We start from the raw sequence: 23916 nt of genomic DNA, 5'->3' as shown, positions 1-23916 counted from the left end.
CTGAACTAAAACTGAGGTTTTCCTTGAAATGTGGAAGTTCTGCTTTGTGAAATAGTTGTGTGCTTTTGTAACTGGATTAAAAAAACCCAAACAAACCTATTTTAAGTGCGTGTTATCTTGTAACATTGCTAATGGCATATAAGTGATTTATCCAAATAACAGCAATCTTACAAACAGCAAGGGAACTAAATCTTAGAAGGCCAAAACTAAGTTCAGGCTGAACTTCTGGAGAAAAAAAGATATGAAACATTCCTTTACCCTGTACTTACCGCTCTTCAGAAGAAATATTTTTTTTGAGAAATTGATTCTCTTAGTTTGTACTTATCTCCATTTTCTAAACTTAATTTGCACTTCCGTTCTAATTCAAATTCCTATTGCATGTAGATGTAAGTGTAACTAAAGTTTGAATTTACCTGAGCAGTACAATGTCAGCTGCTGCAATTGTTAAATCTCGGGGTTTGGATCCTTGAACCTAAAGCCAATGTTATAGGTGTACTTAACCTACTGCATTGTATCCCAGTGTATTGACAGAAAAATAAACATCTGCATGTAGAATATTGCCAGATGCGCAGAATTTTAACTCTTTGATATTTAATTTGTTTTCAGGAGTTCTGACAACTCTTCAGGTATTTGATCGAGAAAAACAGAGGGAATATCCCATCACTGTGACAGCAACAGATCAGGCAGCGGAGCCACTCATTGGAATATGTCAGATAAATGTTGTCATCCTGGACCAAAATGACAATGATCCCAGATTTGAAAACACCCACTACGAATGTAATTGAGAGTCATTGGATAGAGTTTCAGTGCCTTGAGTGTGAGCGTACGCCATGTCTCAGATATTTGGGTTTTTGCCTCTCCTGGCAGTAGAGTATGTGACAAATTTTGATGCATCCAGAGATGTACCTTAATTATTTATTGCAGAGCTGTTAGTCTGTATAATGTGTGATGTAACCTGTACAGCCTTGGCTCATAGGCCTGCCATATGGGAAAGTTCCTTAAAACAACAGCCATGTCATTCATATAGAGAAATTATTCTCTGATTTAAAATACAGTCAGAAGAAGTATCTTATAAGAAATAAGAATGCCAGGTTATGAATGGGGTAATATGAAGTTCAGATATGATCTGTAGCTCTGGAGTGATAGCAGCCCTTTAAAATACTCAGTGTGTGTGGCTGTTGTTCCAAGGAAGAGAAAATGATACTAAGGTAATAATGTATGGCAGTTATTTCTTTATGACTTACTAGAATGTCCATGGTAGTTTAGCAAATTAATGACCAATTTGAAATATCATTTTCTTACATTAGATTTCCTCAGAGAGGACACAAGAGTTGGGACCAGCTTCCTGCGTGTTGCAGCCCGTGATGATGACTACAGCTCAAATGCTGCCATTACATATTCCATAGCAAGTGATGAACCAAATTATTTACAGATTAATCCTACCACAGGTTGGGTGTTTGTGAACCAACCCATATCTCAGGTATGGTGCTTGCTTCCCTTTTTAAGCTGGTTATTTCAATATATAGAGGGACTGAGGAACTGGAAGAGACTGAGGTCATGAGTTTGGGTTACCCCCTTAGGTTAAAGGATCAATGCATCTAATACACCTAATAAATAACTCATCATTTAAATTAAACATGAGTCTCAGGCTTTTAGCTGCTGAGTTCATGGACTGTGAATTGCATATGAGCAAACCCTGCTTTAAGCTGAGAAGCAGCAGCCACAGCAATGCCTCTGAGACTTGCTCTTCCCATTTCCCTGGCTTTGGCACGCTGATTCTAAGGGCTAGGGGACTGAGGTCATAAGCAGGGGAGCAAGAGCCCAAGTGTAGGACTTCATTGTGTTAACAGGCAATGAGTCAAGACACAAACCTGAATGGGAACAAGTGTGAAATTTTGGTCCTGATACAGATTCCCAACTTGATATATGTCAGTTGTGGTGCATTAAGCATAGCTGTCCCTCAGGAAGATAAAGCATCATGCATGTAGTTATCTAAAACTGATCAGTTTCAGCTATTTCTAAATTCCTACACAAGCGGTTTGATATTTTCAGGTTTTAAAGTAATTTGTTCTGAAATGGAACTATAGTTGTAGATGTATATAGATGTAGATACTTCTAAGTAACTGACACACAAAAGTTTGGTGAAGGGGTGTCCTTTTATCATATTTTGTTAATTAATCTAAGAACCCTACAGACCTAATAGCAAGAACTGTTAATAGGTAAGCTTAAGAACTCAGAGCCTCCACAAAGTGGATTTTTTTGTTCTGTTTGGTTTTAAATTTTGTGTGACATTTGCTTAGGTTTATTGAGACATATAGCAAATTTGACAAACATCTTCAGGAAAGTAAATACAATTTTCATCAAATTTCCATCTAGTTCATATTTTGAGTTCAGCTTCAGATCTTTTTCTTCTGTGAAGGTTATTTTTAAGTGTACCTTTAATTTTATGTATTAATATATTTTGGAGGTCTGCTCAAAACCTTCTGTAATGAAACCTTTTTTACTGTTCAGAAGTCATCTATAATTCGAGAGATTACTGCTACAGATGGAGGCAACAGGAGCAGTAAAGTTGAACTTGCTGTAACTGTAACCAGTGCAAAAAACCAGCCTCCACAATGGGAAAGAGACAGCTATGAAGTGGTTATTCCAGAGAACACGACACGGGATGCCTCAATTTTGGTAAGGTTGTCTGTTTGTCTGTAGCTCTCAGGCTGCAGAGTAACTGGTTTATAAGAGTTTTGTGTTTCATAGCTGAGTATCTGGGAGAATCAAAACACAAAAGCTTTTAGACATGTTGCTGTACTTACAGAGGGGTTGATTACACACACTTTTTGAACTGTGCAGACAATCAAAGCAACTTCTCCCCTTGGAGATCCCCGTGTCACTTACAACCTGGAAGAGGGGCTTGTCCCAGAGACCAACATGCCAGTTCGTTTCTACCTGACTCCAAACAGACATGATGGTTCTGCTTCAATCCTGGTAGCTGAGCCACTGGATTATGAAACAACAAAGAGCTTTCTGCTGCGGGTGCGAGCACAGAACGTGGCTGCAGTTCCTCTGGCAGCATTCACCACGGTCTATGTTAATGTCACAGGTGTGTGAGCTGTTCCATGATGTCACAGTATAATCCTGCACTATTTGCCTTTAAAGTTTTATAGTTTTCTCTCTCTGTGCTCTTTGTGATGTTCTAGATGTCAATGACAATGTCCCATTCTTCACTTCATCCATCTATGAAGCCTCAGTAACAGAGGGAGCTGATGTGGGGACATTTGTCACTCAGGTGTCTGCTACTGACCTTGACCTTGGTCAGCATGGTGAGGTAAGTGGGGACCTTCACCTCCCCTGATGATAGATGGAATAACTTCTGCATGAGCAATGGCTAAATAGTCTGGAAATCTTCAGCTTAGAAAAGGGATGACTAATAGGGAAATGTAGAATGAAATAAAGTAGTTAATTACATACTTCTCTGTCTTGCCATGTGAAATATGCAACTAAAACTAGGAGGTGTGAGACAGAAAAGGAAATATTTACACAGCCTGTAGCTTAGTTGAAATGCTTGCTGTAGAACTGCCTTGTTTGGGAAGTTCTACATAGACCTAAAATGAGATTGGATAAATGAATGGAAGAAAAGCTGTGCTCAAAGCTTCTGTGAGTGGGAGATCATTAGCAGTACTGCAAACTGAATCCTTACAAAATATGGCAAGTTAACACCCAAAGAGGATGCATTCCTTGCTGATTTAGAAAAATGGAAAATAGATACATCCTTAGAACAAGAGTGCAAGCTGAAGTCACAAAACCATACATGTAGTAGAGGGTAGAACATGGTCTGAGATCCTGAGCAGGGTCAAATGCAGCTCACCTGTGGATGTTGTAGAAATACTTGGGATCTTTAGCCGAGTTTGAGTGCTGCAGCACAAGCACTGTACAAACATGTCCTAGTGAAATCAGGAGCTGATTAGAAAAATTATTTTCCTTTACAGATCAGCAGTCAAGGAGGTTAGTTGGCTTTAGACCAGACTGCTGAAGCTGCAGTTTTACCCAACTTCCTTGGTCTGATCAAGTACTCAGACATGGGACAGCTCTTCCTCTCTTTAAGTGCTATTCTAATTGTGAGCTATTCAACAAAAGGAAAGTATATACTAACCACTTCTTTTTAATCCTGTAGATAACTTACTCCCTGTTACATGACAGTGGCAGAGACTACACCTTTTTTCGCTTGGACCCCCAGACAGGCTCCATTTACACCACCTCAGTGTTTGACAGAGAGGAAAAGGGCTCCTACCTTCTGGAAGTCAAGTCAGTGGATGGGTCTGAATCAGCTCGACCTGGAAAGCATGGGAAGCCAAACTCTGGTAAGAGACGTGTGACTGTGCTAAGTGGGATATTACTTGGATTGTGTCTGAAAACAGGAGCCCTGAAATACAAGATTAAATGGTAATTTCTTTTTTTTTTTCATGTCTTGTGAAAGAGTGTTGTTCTGGTTTTGTGGTGGCTTTTTTACCCTTTATTTTTGCAACAGTTGTTAGAGCTGGAAGATAAACTTTACATGATGATCAAGCAATTTTTTTGTTCTGAAATTTAGAAAAACCCTATAGGCCTTCATATTTAGAGTTTAGAGAGTGTTTTCTAGCTAGCAAAGATGTGCCTGCTCTCTGTAGGATGCAAGTCTTTGGGTAGTGCAAGTGTTTCTCAAAGCACTGCATAGGGAATGGTATTCAGTCAAAAGTAATTATGAAACAGGAATATGCAAGATAGAAAGTCCTTTTTTCAATTGATTGCCCTGCTTAAATAAAAACTTAAAATCTTGTGGCTTCAGATGAAATGTTATGACTAAACACTGTACAACTGCCATATTAGGCATCAATTATTCAATTATTCATGTAGTATGCGTTTAAACAAATCGGATGTGACATTTATTTGATACCCAAGTGCTTTTGAGTAATGTTGGTATATATATGGTCCACAACCCTAAGGGTTTGTTTCTGTATTGTCTGCATATTTGTCTTCATTTAATGTGCAGGCAGGCAGGTTAAGGGATTGCAGCTGACAGAAGTGGCACAGCTGGGATTTCAATCCCTGGCTCCCTGTCTCTGCAGACACAGCCTATGTGCGAGTGTCCGTCAGCGACGTGAACGACAACCAGCCCGTGTTTGCCCAGAGCGTCTACGAGGTGAACGTGGACGAGGACCAGGACGTGGGATCCACCATCCTCACAGTCAGTGCTAATGATGAGGATGAAGGTAAAGCACTGCCCAAAATATTAATCAGTTATCTCAGCACACCAAGATGGTGTGAGAAAGGGAAATGTCTTTCTGTCTCTAGATTTTAAAACTTTTAAGTGTGCACTGATCAGGCATGAACATTAGCTCATAATGGAGCTGTGATGCACAATCTCTTTCAGAAGACGTGCACTAATATGGGATTATAGGAGATAATTTCTGTGCCCACGGATACAAATTTTTTATAGATCAGATAATTTTCTTACAAATGGGTGCCAGTAAAAATGTCGTGGTTAACTAGCATAAGTCAGACTTGATTTCAGTGAGATTCATTTGCTTTGTCTATGATGGACAGTATAGTTTGTGTTTGGTTTGTTTCTTTGTTTTATTTGAATCTAGACTTCCTAAATGCATATGATGAATTTTAGCAACACTGTTTTATCCACAAACCAACCAGAAATTCAGCCACTAATCATGTAGAAGTACATAACCAGTGCTTATAGAGACGGATCAGTACATGCTTCCATCTTTTGACCATGGAGCAGTGCTAATTCAGCTTCACTGTATGGTGAAACACTGCTTTTTTGTTGTTGTTGCACAAGTCCCAAGGACTGTTCTCTGTGTGTTTGTGAAGAGCGTGGAAATCCTGACTGCACTGGATTCCTCCCACTCTGTAGGAGGCTGAGGCAAATGTGGTAAAGATGTACTGCAAAAGGATTTACCTACTTTTAGTTTGGTACTGTAAATCTCCTCTGTAGTGTTGGACAGGGGACCTGATGTGATGTATGTATGGCACTTCATTTTTGCCCTCTAAATAAAGTAAAAGTAGAATTATTACTTCATTGCAGGGACACATTTTGTAGAGACAAACTACAATTGGACACACCAGAATTGAAAATGCTGCTAAGTAATCTGACATAGCCACATGTTTTAAAAGACCATAAAAATGATAAAAATAATACCACTAACCAGTTATTGTGTGATTGGTATTTCATCTCACATCAGTCTACTTCAAGAAAAATGTGTTTTCTGACACTGTTGGTAATTGACAGGAACAAATGCTAAACTACGGTATCAGATCACAGCTGGAAACACAGGAGGAGTGCTGGATGTAGATCCAGAAACAGGAGCCATTTTCATTGCCCAACCACTGGACTATGAAGAAGCAAAAATGTATGAGATCCACCTGTTGGCCTCTGATGGGAAATGGGAGGATTATGCAGTTATCATCATCAACATCATGAATAAAAATGATGAGGCTCCAGTTTTTTCTATCAATGAATACTATGGAAGTATAATTGAGGAACTGGATGTGTTACCAGTCTTTGTACTTCAGGTAGTGTATGCAGTTCCACAGATTATAATATTTCAATGAAAGAGCATAGATTACTCAGGTGCAATTATGTTAAAAATAACTCAGCACATATGTATTAATGAAGTTAATTTTGACAAAGCTTTTTGTCACTGAAGAGATGAAATTGACTTTTGTGGATAAAAAAATTATAGGGATAGTAAGTAAGATAAACAGGATGGATCATTAGTTGATCCTGATCATTAACAATTTAAAGTAGCTATCAAAATTTAGTATTTAAACTACCTGTATGAATATAAATATGAAATATTTATGAATGTCTAAATATAGTTATGAAAAATATATTATTATTTTAGTACTAAAATTGTTAACATTGTTAAAAATGCATATTTGCCTGCTCTGAATTGTACCTGGATTTTCTGTTCTCTGGCATGCAGGTGTTAATACCATGCCATATGCTTTTGCTTGGACTCCTTTAGACTGGAGCAGCATATAGGATGTGGTGCAATCACTGCATATCTCATACTTTCTATACTTGTTTTTTTTTTCCAAACTTTTGTAGGTTATGGCCAGTGATCCTGATAGTGTTGTTGATGGAGGAGATTTGAGATATTCCTTGCATGGCTATGGTGCAGGTGATATTTTCACAATAGATGAGAAAACAGGCAGCATTTACTCACACAAGAGGCTGGACCGGGAGGAGAGAGCACTGTGGAGATTCATTGTGCTGGCTACTGATGAGGGTGGAGGAGGCCTCACAGGGTTTGCTGATGTCATCATCAACGTGTGGGATATAAATGACAGTGCACCCACGTTCACGTGCATGCCTGATGACTGCAATGGGAATGTCTTTGAAAACTCTCCTGCAGACACCTTAGTCATGGAAATGGCGGCGCTCGATCGTGATGATCCCAACGTTGGCCTAAATGCTGTGCTGATGTACAGGATAACAGAGAATGTGAAGAACGAGTTTGGTACTGACATGTTTAATATCAATCCCAATACTGGCACCATCCACGTGGCAGGGGGACTGCTAGACAGGGAGAGGACTGAAAGTTATTTTCTTACTGTTGAAGCAAGAGATGGGGGAGGGCTAACAGGAACTGGCACTGCCACTGTCTGGGTTGCAGATGTCAATGATAACGTTCCGAAATTCACAAAGAAGTTGTGGCAGGCAGCAATTCCTGAGAGCAGTGCCATCGACTCAGAAGTCCTGCAAGTGTGTGCAAGGGATGCAGATATGGGGGAAAATGCAGACTTAATGTTCAGTATCATCGGGGGAGACCCAGATGAGAAGTTTTATATTGAGAATGACAAAGAACAGCAGTGTGGCACCGTTCGACTGAAAAAAAAGTTGGATTTTGAGAATGCCCGTGAAAGACAGTTTAATCTTACTATTACTGTGGAAGATCTGGATTTTTCTAGTGTTGCAGTGTGCCTGATTGAAGTGGAAGACTCAAATGACCACAGCCCAGCTTTCCTTTCTCAGTTTATTCAGACAAACCCTGTGTTTGAAGACGTGCCTGTAGGTACCACAGTAACCACAGTGAGGGCTACAGACAAGGACTCTGATTTGAATGGGAAGATTATCTATTCTATAAAGTCAGATTCAGATCCTATGAGACAGTTTGTGGTTGACCAGTTTGGTCACGTGGTTGTGGCAAATGCACTTGATCGTGAAGCCATTCAAAAATACGCTTTAATTGTACAAGCTGCAGATCAGGGAACACCTGCCCGCACTGGAAGTGTTACAGTTTTAATTAACTTGCTTGATATTAATGACAATGGACCAAAGTTTGAGGCACCATACATGCCTGTAGTTTGGGAAAATTCATTGAAGCCTGAAATAGTGCACATGAACCATACATCAAAGCTGCTTTATGCCTTTGATCCGGACAGTGAGGAGAATGGGCCACCCTTTACCTACTCATTGCCACCAGATTATCAGAATTCCTTGGATTTTTCTCTTACTGACAACAGAAATAACACAGCAACTATAACAGCTTTGAGGTCCTTTGACAGAGAAAAGCAGAAGGTGTTTCACCTGCCAATAGTTATAACAGATAGTGGGATTCCAGCTATGAGCTCCACAACCACCCTGACTATAACAGTTGGTGATGAGAATGACAACTGCCATGAGTCTGGGCACAAGGAGGTCTATGTGTACAGCTACAAAGGTAAGTGATAGATGGATGTTAGATCAGATTCTGGATATTACATCAGATTCATGAAATAGCAGAGTTTTACACTTAATTTCTTTCTTGCAGTCTGTTAATCTGTTTATTCAGTGGTTTACATACTTCAAAACTGCAGCTCCTGTTCTGTAAACTACTTAGTAAAGGGGAATAAATGAAATATATTTGTAGAACTCAGATCTTAGTGTGTAAAAGATTATCTATCAAAAAACTGTTAGCTGCAAACAGGTATATATTGACCTTGCAGAAAAAGCAGTATTTTTATAAACCCATAAAATCTATTTTCCATTAATAAGTGTTCACCTACAGAAAGTATTTGGCAGTTACATTTTCTGAGTTTGAATTGCCTAAATTAGAAAAAGATACACCAGATCATACTGTAGAAATGAGAGAATGAAGCATCTAGGTTGGTTTGGCTTCAGATTTGACCCTGAAAAGTCTCCCACGTTGCTGAACCTGGACTATGGATTTGTTCCTCTTGCTGTTTTAGAAAAAATTATTGGATATTCCACTTCTGTGCCTAGCCCCCAAGGGCCTGGAAAAATCACCAAGACCTGGCCCAGCTTGGTGTCTTCCTGCCGTTTTCCTTTTCCCAGTCATGTCCTTCTCTCCCAGCTGTAAGATGCTCTCCCTCTTTTGCTGGGTTACACTTGAGCGCTTTTCAAAATAACAGAGTAGCAATGAAACATTTGGAATTAACTCCTGATGTGGTGATTTTTAATTTTTCTTTTGTCTGAGAGTTTTTTAGAGAGTTGTATTTATGTTTGATTCTGGTGGCTTTTTGTGCTGTTTCCAGCTTTTCTTCTTTCATGTGACATCTCCAGTGTACTCACACTGCCAGAACTGGCAGAAATCATATGACAGGCTATGCATTGTTTTAAGAATCCTGGATCATAACCATCACTAAATTGAGCAGGAGTCTGAAAATAATAAATGCAGTAATGAATGTGACAGAATATAAAGTGCACTGAGAACCAAAAATTAAATGCAGATTTATTATAATTTATCTCAACAGGACAATGGTCAACAACAGTGCTTGGGGAAGTGTTTGCACCAGATCAGGACGACTGGGACAATAAAACATTTCTCTCTGAAGGAAAACTGCTCAAGTGAGGATTGTATTTCTGTCAAAATGAGTAATATTTATGCTTCTGTAATTATTTAGCTCACCATGTATTTCTCTGTGTTCAGGATGTGCATAAAGCCAGGGTTATTGAGTGTATTAAGGGATGTACCTTATGAATACTCTTTTTCTTTTTCACTTGGGTTACTAGGTATTAAGAAATTATTGCATGAAATATTTTTTCCAAGACAATGCAGGATCACACCATGATGTTGATTTTTAGTCATATGTCATAGTTAATTTACATAAAAATATGCATTCTGTAAGCTCCAGTTTAAAAATAGGCAGAGTTTCTAATGCTTGCTCTCAGATGTTAGGGTTGATGGAATACAAATCCTGAATTTAAAAGCAAAGAATGGAGTCATTTCATCAAAAGTGGAAGGGAATTTGGTGCTCTCCTTTGATGGCTCAATTTACAATTGCATGTGAAAACCATGACTCAGATTAGTGGGGTTTTTTTCTGTTAATTGAAATGTTGAATTGGACCCTTAATTCCTACTTAGACATTATTTGTTCATATCATAAAGTGAGATGGTTTATGGCATAACTATATGCTATCTAAAAGGAAGAAAATGGATGTGAAAGTGAATGTGAATTCTAGTCTGTGCTGTGACTAAAAGTTTAACAGCTTTATGTAGCCCAGAATTAAAGAGTTTCTGTCAATCAGCAGCCCCTGGGGCTGTTTCCACACTAAGAGGTCACTGTTCCATAATAATGGTCATGGAATATTTCCATAATTGCTCATTACTGGCCCTTTGAGGTGTCAAATGAAGATGCTGTGAGAGATTTTATACAGACTTACCCTGTTCCAGATAGAGATGTGAGAACGCGGAGTGATCAGTGTGGGTTTGTCACTCCCTATTACTGACCTCAGAGACTTGCCCATGATGACTCTGCTGAACGTGGTTCAACTGCACATTGCTTTTGTTCCAATCTGGGAAAGGCTGAGTGGCTGGAACATCTCTTTATAAGTTCTACACATAGTTATTTCTCAGTTAAGGTGGCTGAGGTGCCTTTCTGAGGTTGTTGGATAATTCCTGTTAAGTTTTGGCCCTATAACCTTTGCAGTAACATTTAAGGCCTTCTGAATGGTGTTGATGAATAAAGTGAATCCTAAACTTTGATTTGTGAAGATTTCCTAATTGAAAGTTTCTGTCTAGATCTTTCAGATTAAATCAGAGGACTGGGTCTTTGCTGATGGTGGATAACACTCCTCAGGGAATATACAACTTAAGAGTTAGAGTTTCTGATGGAGTTTGTCCTGATGTTATATCTACAGTACAAATCCATGTCAGAGATGTGGAAAATGAAGCCATACAAAACTCAGCCACTGTGCGTTTCTCAGGTCGGTTTTATTTGCTGGTTAGAGTTTAGATCAGCTGTTTCTCTAACTGAATGTTTATGTGATGTGGGTATTACTGCATCAATACTTGATTTGCTTACCACTGTAGGGCACTTTCTGATATGTTTCCATATTGTTGAATAAGAAATAAATTGAGAAATTAACTAGTGACCTCCAGGTGTTCACATTTATCTATTTTTGAATCCCCTTACCAGATGTCACAGCAGAGGAGTTTATAAGGAGAGATGAACATGGCAAAACCAGATATGGAGAGTTCAAGGAGTTCCTTGCAAAATTGTTACCTGCAAAGCTGAGTGATGTGATTGTCTTCAGTGTGATGAGCAGGGATGGAAAGCAGACAGATGTGAGATTTGCAGTCCGTGCTGGCTCAGCCTATTACAGACCTGAGAAACTGCATGCAGAGATGGCAGCGTTTAAAACTGAGGTTTGTTCTCTGGGGTCATCTGTGGAACTCACCCAGACACTGAGCCTGCAGGGTGTATATCCCAAACCTCATTAGAAAAATATACTGCATCTACAGATAAGGGTTTTATTGCCTCACTCAGGACAAAAACACTTGTCAAACAAGTGTTTAATTCAAGCTTTCTCCCTTTTTTTTTTTGCCATACATACTGGTATTGTATGACTGTACTAACTTCTGGTTCAATGAATAGTCAATAGTTCAATGAATAGAAAAATGGGTCTGCATTGCTGTCATAGGGTAGATACCTGTGTTTCCTCCAGTCAGTGTTTCATTGTGTAATCCTCAAATCCCCACATCAGCTTGAGTTTAGACACTTAAGAGTGGAAACTTGATGTCACCCTAAAAGAAATTCTGCAGTACAAAGAGGTGACACTTCAGGGGAAAAGTCCTGCTGGAAGGAATGTGCAGGTTAGGGAACAGTTGCAACAGGTGAGTGAGATGGAGACAACCAATCCTGTGGTTGCATTTATCTCACCAAAGGACAACTTCAAACACAAAGTGACACTCTCCCACAAATTGTTTTACTGTTGTAAGGGGAAAATATTTTTTGGATGCAAGATGTTTTCCTCTCATTCTTAGTGTTCCCTAACTGTCCTGCTCTCTTACTCAGTTACACAGACACAGTCTGTCTTGGCCACAGCTGGATTTTTCTGTAGTCCTGCACAAAGCCAAAGTGACACTGTTCAGCTTTTTACTTGCACTGGGCATATTTGGGTTTAATACATGATACATCATATGGATGATTTTTCCAAAGAGAAATCGGCACTTTCCATTTGTGTGAGTATGGTGGAGTTTGCCTGAGTCTGGGACCCAAACAGGGCTGTCTTAACTTACTACCTATGTCCATCTTGGTGTATCTTGAATGGCTCTGTGGATTATGAGAGTCTTCAGAATGACCAAATAGGGAATGCTAGACAGAAAGTATTCATAAAGGATAATGACTGCTTCTCTTGCATATTTATTGAATTACTGCAACAATAATATAGGAAATCCCACAGATTTCAAATACTCTCTGCCATAATACATGACACATGAATTCATCGAAGTGGTAACAAGGGGATTGCTTCATGTGTTTTAATGAAAAAGTATGTTTTTATTAATTATATACCACCTTTCAATATTTAATGAATAGCTCTAGTGAGTAATCACCAATAGTTTACAGAAAACCAGTCATAGCTGGAGAATTCCTCTAGTAGTTTTCTATGTGTATAACTATAAATACAGAAAATAAGTAATTAGCACTGGAATTATTCACTGAATTGCTACATAAATAATATGTTTGCATTACCTCCTGGGGGTATAGTTTTACAACAGCAATTTTTATTTAGCAGAAAAATAATCCATCCTAATACTTTAAAGGAGCCAAGGTTGTTTACATACAGTTTTTCAGTAACAGTATTACATAGATGTCTAAATGTGCATTACAGACTCTCCACTGATGGTTGTAAATGTGGGCAGCAGGCACAGACCTGCATTGACAGGATGCATCATGCCATTACAAAGTATACTCTGTGCCTGTGGGGGCATGGGCATCAATACATGTTATGGTATTTGAGAATATAGTGACAAAGGATTACAAAGATCAAAGTTCTTACAGTGGTGAACTCAGATGACTATACAAATGAGAAAAAATAGAAGCACTTTAGTATTTATCTATTTGTTTTGATCTTTTCAAAACTTATTTTTAAGGTATTTGCCATATGTTTTACCATTTGGAATAAAAAAACCTCTTCATGTTAAATACATAAAGCTGCAGTGTTGTTAGTTTTACATTTGTATACCTTGTTCATTTGTGTACCACTGTGAGAGTAGTGAGGTCTTTCACCTCACTCACCCAAACTCAAGTTTGGGTACTATATACACATTTCAGTGTATTTGAATCATCAAATACAAATCAAATTCTGAAGCTTTATAACAGACACCTGTGCAAAATTCCCAAATAAGTGGAAGGAACAAACTGATGGTTTAGGTGTGCAGGCTGAAGGACAAAAAGCCAGGACTAATGGCAGCTCTGTTCTTGTCTCACACTGTGAGCAGCTCCCTTCCCTCCCTCTCTGCCAGTGCTTTCTTGCTCCATTTGGAATGGAGGTTGTGATCTCAGAGTCACTATTCCTGCATTACCAGACCTGTGGTTATACTGAGGCTCCTTTTATGTGGTACTTGGGCTTTCAGGTGCAACCCCAATTAACAATAAAACCAGTCAACTAGCAAAGATTAATGTAGCATAGAAAAAGTATTCAGTATGCTAAACTGACTGTTTTGTTGCAGACAGCTTGACATGAAATGTAAATTTATGGGACACAAATCGTTAGACTGAATCCAAGTTGCCACAAAGTTGTCTTGTCAGGTTACTGTCTGTGGACGTGATTATTGAAAGCAGCTCAGCTCTGCATTTTCCTGTGTCTGTATCCTTTTGTGTGAGAGAATGTAAGAAATAATATCTGAGTGTTACTGCTGAAGGAGGATTTATCCTGGCTTGAGCTTAAACACTCCTGTTGCTGTTGAAGTGCAGAGAGGGGTTATGCAGATGCTGCAGCTGAGAAGGTGGAGTGTCACTGCTCTCAGAGCTTTGGTCCTTGAAAATAATATTATTAGATCAGTGCAGATTCAACATGTTCACACTCAATCATGTCAATGATTAAATTTTTAGGAAATGCTGCTGCAATTATTTAAGGAAATGTTTCCTGAATTTTTCAGAGTATTTTTCTTGCCTTTAATGAGGGATGTTACTAAGTAATGCTAAGAAGCTAAACACTGCATTAAGTCTCTGATGGCTTTGATTTTTCAGAATCAAGGTAAAAGCCTTCATTAGGATGAGAGTGGTGATGTGTTAAACTGTCTTTTCTTCTAGATGCAGTCAGCTCTACAACTGCCCATTTCCCAGATCGATGTAGATGAGTGCAGGAGCGCCAACTGCAGCGAGGGCTGTACAAACCACCTGAGTGTGAGTGACATCCCCACGGTGATGGACACTGGCAGCGTGTCCTTCGTGTCCCTCACCGCCTCCAGCCATGGCATCTGCGGCTGCTGGGCCCGCGAGCGGCTGCACCAGCCCTGCTCCTCCTACCCCCAGAGCCCCTGCCTCAACGGGGGCATCTGCATCGACACTCTCAATGGCTACAGGTGAGGAAACCTGCGCTGCACAGCATTCTTCCCTCTGCTTTTCACGTGTTGAGTGGTACTTACAGGCTGCTGTCTGAAATAACCATCAATGTACTCCTGACTGGAGGAGAAACAAACAAAAAAAAAAACCACACAAGTGCACTGGAGTGCAAACCTAATGGCAACAGGGGTTTTCCTGATGACCCTGATGGAGCTATGCTCCCAAAAAGTGCAGGAGTAATAAAGAAAACTCTGGGGAACACATAATTAACACTTGTTATTTTTTAAGATCATTCTAATTCAGGATGAAGACATGTGTGCCCTGTCTTTTTTCTCTTTTCCAGGAGAGTAATAATAAGGGTGAATATCAGCAGTAGCAGCAGGGATGTAGGAGTGAAATGTAGTTCAAACAATGAGTAATAAGGAGCCTAAAAAACATTAGACAGTAAACTTACTTTATTATCACATCACCTGGCGTGCAGCTGTATTCCCTTAGTGAAATTAATTTCAGCTAGGAATTACCCTCCCAGACTTTACTCTGTAATAAATTGATGTTTGGTGTTCTGTGTTATTTAGGAAAAAAGTTCATTGTTCTCAAAAACTTGGCCTCAAAAATACTTTTTTTTTGAGGGAGTTAGTATAGGAAATAAAAATACATTGTACTCTTAGAGCATTTTAATAATTGCCAAACACCCCTAAGATTCTGCTAAAATCTTGTTTTGCTGATTTTTTTAACTGTGATTTAAGTTCTGCATTTGCTGCATGTAAAACCAAGACAAAAACTGAACATGGGGGAATTTTGACTATTTCTTGTGTTTATGGTCTTTCAGATGTCTTTGTCCTGCTTCCTTTCATGGACCAGACTGCCAGCAGACTAAGCACAGTTTCCATGGAAATGGTTATGCATGGTTTCGTCCCATCAGACCTTGTTTTGAAAGCTCCCTCTCTCTAGAGTTTATTACTGTGGTTCCAGATGGACTTTTACTATATAGTGGCCCTTTATCAAATCCAGAACCTGGGAGTACAGAAAACTTCATTGCAATAGGTACTTCTGCAAAAGGGTGTGGAAAAATTAAATGTCTCTTGGGAATGGATTGTTTGTAACCAGTGTAACAATTACACTATTAATTCTGTCTTTCCATTTCCAATGAGATAACTTATTTTCTGGTGTAAAAGAATTTTAAAGCATTCCCTAACAAGTCTTTCTCCTTTGATGTCTATTTTTGTAACCTATACCTCTGGCTTTGGGTTCATCACAGAGTTGTAGAAATGGAGGGGAAATCAAAACAGACAGATTGATATATATAAAAAAAAGAATCTGCCTAGAAAAACTGTAGTAGTGCTATAAAGGAATTTAGGTGCTTTGAAGATAGGTATTACATGAGTAGTGCAGTCTTAGTTGTATGTCATTCTTATCTAGTTTGGTGAGAAAAGAAATCCACTTAAACTCCCTTTGGTCTTGGGGCAATTTTGCACATTTTTTTTGAACAGGCAATGATGTGATGGATGAATCCAGCCCCATGTGCCATTGGGGGAAGATTCATCCACAAGTAGAACTCAGTGCTTTATGTTGACACATATTTAAAAGGTTACTGCTGCTTATTTTTTGTGACTTAACATACAAGTTGCACAGTATGGTTGGCATTTTATATTCTCCTGATTAACTGAAAGGTAATGTGGTTGGATAGTTAATAATTTACCTATTTTTTTGCCTTGCTTTGCAGTTACTTGTAAATTTGAGTAGAGGATGGGAAGGAAGAAACCTGCATGTATTAATTGTTTTAGAGCATCATAAAATTGCAGATTGCTTCTCAGGGATTAGTTTCAGTGTTTTGACAGAGAAATGGAATAATCTAAAGCATATAAGTAAATAATATACTGAATGAGTACTTCTGCTTAATAGAAGACATAGGGTATAATTCTAGTTATTTCTGTAGTGAACACCCTGTATGTATGTGCCTAGCAATAACCATAAAATCAGTACAGTCACTAACTGCTGAGATATCCAAAAATGACATTTTGTAGCTGGATTTAATTTCTTGTTCATGTTGTTTTAGAACTCTCTAGTGGTATTCCTGTACTGAAGATAGGCCATGGCTCAGGTTCTGTGGTGCTGCAGTTTCCAAGTCATCTGAATGTAGCAGACAAGAGGTGGCATCGACTGGAAGTCAGAACCAATGGTCAGGTCAGTTATCGGATTTTTTTTTTTTTCCACATCAGGTTATTAATATTTCTAAAAATATTTCAATGTGCAGAAACAGGAGGGTAGAAAGAACAGCTTTTCAATGAAGAACAGACAGTATGTATTGTCCTGTTTGTGTAGGTTTGATGAGTAATAGAAATTTTGGGGCAACCTCACTGTGAGTTCCAAATCCACTGCTGTTATAATCTATATTCTGCAATCTTTACCTTTCTTAAGCTCTGCTGCAGCATATGTAGAATGTGGCCACTGGAATCCATTACTTATGCACAAAAATCAGATATTTATTTTCTTGCAAATGCAGTTACAGGTCTTGTGTAAGTAGTTAAATATTGAGAAGCACAAAGAAAGTTGAGAAGTGCCTACTTTTGCTAAATGGTTCCGTTTTAGCTCTACTGGTTTTTGCAAGGTCTACAGAACAGGGAACAAGCCAGCCCTTTTTGCTTGCTAGTGTGCAGGAAGCAGAAGCTGAGGGTGTGCTGCAGCAGGTGTGCTGGCCCGTGCAGCCCCGTGCTCTGCAGCGTGTGTGCTCTGTGCAGGACGTGCGCTTCACGCTGGACGGCTGCAGCGCCGCCGTGCTGTCCGAGATAGAAGGGGTTGGCCGCTGGCTCTCCACTGAGGACCGCACCAGCTGTGAGCTCCTGGGGTCCGTTCCACCGAGAGCAAGGTACATTCCTGGACATTCCCTGGCAGCCTGTTGGTTCTAAGGCCTGTGAACATTTGATCTGTTAGATTGAAGCCAAGTTATTCGTGACTAGGAGCATAAAAAGCATTTCCTCTTTTCTCAGGCCTTCTAGGCCAAGCCTGGACCTTAAAGCACTAAACAAATTTTAAGGAACCAGTCTTCCTCTGAGTAATGTTGCAGTACTAAGTGACCGCCCCAAAACCCTGTGGCTATTACTGGAGTTTTTGTGGGTCCTGTGCACCACCCTCCACCCACAGGATTTCTCCCTGTTTATCAAGTCACTGGGAGCCTGCTCTTTAAACCTCATGAATTTAGGCCAGTTGACATTGGAGTTCTGGGTCCAGTTTGTGTCCCACAGTGCAGTGTGGACAAGGAGCAGCTGGGTACAGTCCAGAGGAAAGCAATGACTGATCAGCTCTCTGAGAGTAAGAATGAAGAACTGAATCAAGAATTGAGGTCAGTTATCAGAAAGAAGGGAAAACTAAGGAGAGATATGATAAGTCTCAGTGTGTATAAAAGACTGGTGCAAAGAGGATTTAGACAATCTCTCCTGTACAGGGCCTACAGTTACAGTGAGGAATATTCCAGTTATATTTTAGGGAAACCTTTTTACTAACAAAGACACTTCAGCTGTGGAATAGATAGTCTGAGCAAGCATTCTGATTAGCATTGGGATTAAGCCTTGTCCACAGCTGTGTGGAGCTCTCCCAGTCATGAAAGGAGCACAAAAAAATGGAAAAATATAGGGACAAATGACTTCAAAAGAAATTAATTCATAACTCTGGGGAAAAGAAAGTATGAGGAATAAAATACATGGAGTTCTTTGGCTTGGAGAGATGATTGGGAGACAGTGCAGAGCTTGGACGTGTTTAATCCCAATTTGTAGATTTCTGACTTTTGTCATACATAGAACAGCCTTTGTTCCAGTATTCCTACAGCACTTCCACACAGAGCACTTGAAGGAGAATATGGTGTCTAGAATATCACAGCTCTTTCTGACTTGAACACAAAAGTATCCAAAATGTAAACTGTCCCACATTTAGATTTCCAGCAGATTTCACTGTCCTGTGTAAAATAACCCCTTTATTTTAAAGGGCTTTATTTCAGAGAGAGAAGATAAACTAGTTGTATTCTATTGTTATGGTATAAAGCCTGTATTATTTGGAAATGCAGTGTATTTATTTATTTACTGGCCTATGTTTGAAGGTAGGTGCACATCTATTTTTATTATTTCTATGATTTTTAAAGGTATTTGAATGTGAACCATGTTCTCCAGCTGGGTGGTGTGAAGGAGTCGTTACCATATTCCTACCCACAATTGCTACACAAACATTTTTCTGGTTGCTTGCGCAATTTCATCTTGGATACTCAGGTAAGAGCAGAGTAACATTTGCTTTAGCAGAGGAGAAAACTTTGTTATTCAATTTTTGGAAGACTTGTATTATACATGAGACTTCTTCCATCAATGTATTCAGTATGCCCACATCTATCAGTGTAAAATACAAAAAAATTCTGGGTTTTTCTGTGATAATTAGAATAAGTACCTTGAAAAGTTCTTTCTCAATAGAAGGATTAATGAGGCAGGAACTGTATGTTTGCTTATCCCCTGCTTCGTGCAGCTGTTTCCAAGCTTCTTTGTGCATTCAGGGAACTTCTGAATGGCACTTGTATAATGGTATATTTATGCCAGCTGTCTGCTTTGTTAGGAAGTATTAGGGGTTTTTTGGTTTTCATACTCAGTTGAGTTTATTCAAAGGCAATATATGCTCTTGATAAAATCAGCTGAAGTCTGAATGTCAAAAAGCAAACTTAGTAACTTAAGCAATGCAGATGAGGAACAGACAGTGAAGTGGTGCAGCTATTTCTGTTTAAAAATGAAATATGTTTCTCAAATAATATTTTTGTGTCATGAATTGTCTCTTGAAGGTATATGACCTTCAGTCTCCTGCAGAGTCCCTGAACAGCTTCCCTGGCTGCACCCTGACGGATGGGAGCTGTGAGACCATGGGATCTTCCTCCTGTGGTACCCATGGGCGGTGCCTTGGGGACTGGGGCTCATTTGCATGTCACTGTTTGCCGGGCTACCACGGTTATCGATGTGATAAAGGTGAGCCCTGCTTTTCTGTTTCATTAGTGCTAGGCTGCTACCTTTTACAGTACAGAAACTTCAGTTATTTGCAGGTAATGATTGTTGAAGTGATTTTACATTACATTATGTAAAGCCATGTTGCAGTGTAGTTGCGTGTGATTGTTAACAATTTCTTTTCTAATTCCCTTTGAGGAATTCCTTTCTCAGTACAGAATAATCTATTTAATCCTGAGGGTGTTTGTGCAATGACTGTATAATGACATGGCTGCATGACAAAAAAATTGTGAAAAAAGTATTTTATTTTATTACAATTGTTTGATTTGCATCTGTTTACACTTTCAGAAATATCTAATAACCTAAAAAAATATGAGCGTGCCATGACCACTTTCTGTACAGAATTAGAACCATACAACTGGAATTGGAAATCACTGCTCTGTTGGTGTCAGGAAGAGAGACTCTGCTGGCTTAAGAAGCTACACTTTAGGAATAGTAGGATCTGCAGCTCTCATGGAGCCAAAGATTGCACCAGAAAGACAATTATAAAAAAATAGGTTATGAAATTTGATTGTGGTACTTAATACTTGGTCTGCAGTCTCTTGTCTTGGTCAGAGGTGCTACTTCCCTGCTGTCACCCCACGTGAGCACTGTAAGGAGGAGCATTAGCAGGATCAGGTTGGGTGGGTATCTTTGCAGAGGAAGATGAGACGTGAGAGTGACTGGAGAAGCTGTGGAAATAAATACAGGAGCTTGTCCCAAAGGGCAGATTGTCTCACGGATCCATGCTGTGCATCGCAATGTTTCCTTTTACTTTCAACTCTTACTGTGACATTAGGGGCAATAATGATGTTTCCCTCTCCTCATGAGTTGGTCGATTGAAAGGTTTCTCTCCCTCCAGTGGCCAAGGAGTACAGGTTTGAGGCAGGCAGCCACATCCGGTACCAGCTCCCCGTCAGTGTGTCTGCCCGCAGGACGCGGCTGCAGGCGCTGGTGCGCACGCGGCAGGGCGACAGCGTCATCGCCACCATGCTGTCCCGGGCCAGGGACGAGCACATCACCCTGCAGGTGAGGCACCCACAGACACTGACAGCAGGCCAGACACAGCTCACAGAAACGCTCCCGTAGAGATGGAAACAGAACTAAAACCTCATGCTGAGCACCAAGACTCTGGAATTTGTTTTATGGATAGAAGCATCTGGTCCTTTACTTGAGATATGACCACACTGCTGTGGTATCCCATTGGATTTCAATGCCAGTTTCAGAGAAATACAGGTTCTACAGAGAATAGGATGAATAGGGTGTGTACCTGGTGTCCTTTTGAACTATGTGGCCAATTCTGCATAGTTCAGACTCTGCCAAGCAAGGTGCCTGTGGCAGATCTAATGAGATCAGGCTCTCAAAGTGACAGTCTTCTCATTTTATACACACCCCTGAACAAGTCACCTCTTCAGCCAAGTTAGTTTGAGCTGTCCCTGTAGCTCTCAACTATTTGAAGAGCCCCATAAATTTATAAATATAAATGTGTAAGAGACATCAGGGTTAAATTACTCCTAAGGTGATTTAGATACCACTGTGAGTATATTGCTACCACATTTAGGTCACGTAGTTCAGTAGCACCTGAAGTGTTTCTACATTACATCTAAATGTGCAGCATAAACATATCCTAAATTTAGATAAATATTTTAAGATTGAAGTTACAGGTCAATACAAAATGCCAGGCAATGACTTTTCTTTCCTTTCTTTCTATTTGTTAATTATCCACAAGGTTGTTCAGGGACTCTTAGTGGTCTCATACAATCTGGGTGATGGAAACTACTCTGTAAGCCTTCCCTCCTACCACATTGATAATGGTGAGTGGCACCACATCACACTGGAGAGAAATGAAAATGAATTTACTCTTCGCCTTTATGAAGGAGGTGGGAAGAGAGAGATTACTAAAGCAGCAGGAATATACAAAGAGATTGTCATTGACCCCAGCAGCTTGGTCCTTGGAAACACCTACCCATTCAATCAAAACAAGAGTTTTCAAGGTAGGAATTCTCAATCTCACTGTTCATAATACGGACCTGTAAAAATAAAGGCATATTGCAGGAAACTTTCTTGTTTATATAGAGCCCAAAGTACACAGATTTACTGCATGACACTTTGCAACAGGGGCACATAAGCTGTTCTGACCAGAAGTTAAAGCAGGGAATTAATTGCCTGCAAATACACTTGTCTACTGGACCTGGAACAATGATGGTCACCTCTTCCCTTGGCTGCAGAGAGTTTGTTCCTGGAGATCCAGAAGCTTCTCCCAGATGGTCTGTGCATGGCTCCCTGCCTTGGATAGACAGAGTTGGTTCAGTGCATGGTTCTGTCCAGTCTGTTTGGCAGCTTTCCTTCCCTCCCAAACACATCTGTTCCTGTGCTAAAAGGAATTTTTATATGTGCATTGCATAGCACCCACCAAACCCTGGTTTATTACCACGGTATTACTGGATTTTACACTCAGTCAAAGCATTAACTAAAATTAGAAATGGTTTATTGAATTAGAGCTAAAAATCTGAATTTTTAGCAACTGAGTGGATAAGGTCACAGTGTCTGTTAAAAGCAAATCAGTTTCCATCCTGGAAATTGAGTAGTTCCACAAAGGAAAAATATAAAGAACTGGAAGTTTGGGATATTCATGGCAGCTCTTTACTCTGAGCTCAGCTGGAAGTTTGGCCTTTACCTAAACCCACAGTGTAAGTAAAGCAAATCAGCACAGCTTTTGTTGCCAAGGAACACACACACAGGATTTCCAGGATGGTTAAACATGCCTGGTGTATATAGGCCCCCTTTCTCCCATGCCCTTCACCTCTTTAACCAGGTCCTAGTAAATCCATTCAAAGCAAGCTGGTCATCTTTTCACCATGCAAAAGTACTTCAGTGAGTAATACACTGAAATTAAATAGAGTAATAATTAACAACTTAAGTGTATCACAAATTATTTAGAAAAAGATTCTTTTTCTATTGCTTTATGAGAAGTATTGCAATAAATAAAGTTTATGATGGGAATTAGGGAGCATATTTTGAATTTTTATTTATGGGAGTAATAGTGTTTGTTTTTAAGTAAATAAAGAAGTCAAACGGTTGCATGAAGATCATTTTAATTAGGACTGTTAATGTTGGTGCTAAGTAGCTGAAACTTTAAGGACTTCAAAGTCATAAAATGTACTTAATTAATCAAAGTATATGTTTTCATGCTGAGACATCTTGTGCATACAAAGTTAATGTCTCATCTTCAGTACAAATTTTCTATCCCTGATAGAAGACTCTCATCTTTATAGTATGAAGAGCAAACCACAAATAATTGTAAGCCATAACCTACAATTTAAAATCAGCCAAACACAATTTTCACTGGTACACTGAAGAATAGAACAGGTTATCCACATATAACATTCTCCACAATATTTGGACTTTTCTATGGAAATCAGTGGAGGGATACATATTCCACTGACTACCTCAGGCAAATAGAGGCCCTGTCATGGTTTAACCCCATCCAGCCTCCAGCCCCTCAAAGTGTCTCACTTGCTCTCCACCAGCAGGATCAGGGAGAGAATCAGAAGGATAAAAGCTGGAAAACCCCTGGGCTGAACTAAAGACAGTTTAATAGGGAAAGCAAAAGCCATGCACACAAGCACAGCAAAACATGGACTGAATTCCCTGCTTCCCATGGGCAGGCAGGTGTTCAGTTATCTCCAGGGGAGCAGGGTCACATCCCACGGAATGGTTGCCTGGGATGACAAACCTCTCCAAACATTTCCCCTTCCTCCTTCTTGCCCTCACTGAGCATGCTATCACCTGGTCTGGAACATCCCTTGGGTCAGCTGGGGTTACCTATCCTGGCTGTGTCCCTTCCAAGCCTCCCAGGCAGCCCCAGCCCCCTTCCCAGCATGGCCCTACAAAAAGCAGGAAAGGCCTTGGCTCTGTGTGAGCCCTGCTCAGTAATGACAGAAAGATCTCCATCTCAGTTCAGCACAGATCCAAAACACAGCCCCACACCAGCCCCTGGAAAGAGAATTAACCCTGCCTCAGCCAAAGCCAGAACAGGCCTGCAGCAGCACTTGATTCTTGTGGAAAAAACTGGGAATCTTGATCTAAAACTTTAGCAAATCCAATCAAAAAATGAAGGACAATGCTATGA

General features: G+C 39.8%; 1 protein-coding gene across 1 annotated transcript in view; it reads left to right on the top strand.

The window, feature by feature from the left end:
- Positions 1-23916, top strand: part of LOC130257805 (neural-cadherin-like) — a 61500-nt gene that overhangs the window by 28625 nt on the left and 8959 nt on the right. Inside the window, exons 10-29 of the mRNA XM_056500666.1 lie at positions 607-777; positions 1308-1480; positions 2512-2679; positions 2845-3094; positions 3192-3319; positions 4166-4352; positions 5097-5240; positions 6272-6555; positions 7094-8708; positions 9742-9835; positions 11010-11194; positions 11407-11636; positions 14527-14798; positions 15608-15822; positions 16835-16962; positions 17517-17644; positions 18911-19034; positions 19589-19769; positions 20647-20813; positions 21514-21778. Coding sequence (XP_056356641.1) covers positions 607-777; positions 1308-1480; positions 2512-2679; positions 2845-3094; positions 3192-3319; positions 4166-4352; positions 5097-5240; positions 6272-6555; positions 7094-8708; positions 9742-9835; positions 11010-11194; positions 11407-11636; positions 14527-14798; positions 15608-15822; positions 16835-16962; positions 17517-17644; positions 18911-19034; positions 19589-19769; positions 20647-20813; positions 21514-21778 — 5109 coding nt within the window. The remainder of the gene's footprint in view (positions 1-606; positions 778-1307; positions 1481-2511; positions 2680-2844; positions 3095-3191; positions 3320-4165; positions 4353-5096; positions 5241-6271; positions 6556-7093; positions 8709-9741; positions 9836-11009; positions 11195-11406; positions 11637-14526; positions 14799-15607; positions 15823-16834; positions 16963-17516; positions 17645-18910; positions 19035-19588; positions 19770-20646; positions 20814-21513; positions 21779-23916) is intronic.

The sequence above is a fragment of the Oenanthe melanoleuca genome, chromosome 11, assembly GCF_029582105.1.
Source record: "Oenanthe melanoleuca isolate GR-GAL-2019-014 chromosome 11, OMel1.0, whole genome shotgun sequence".
NCBI lineage: Eukaryota > Metazoa > Chordata > Aves > Passeriformes > Muscicapidae > Oenanthe > Oenanthe melanoleuca.
This window is presented reverse-complemented; position numbering and strand designations above follow the sequence as displayed.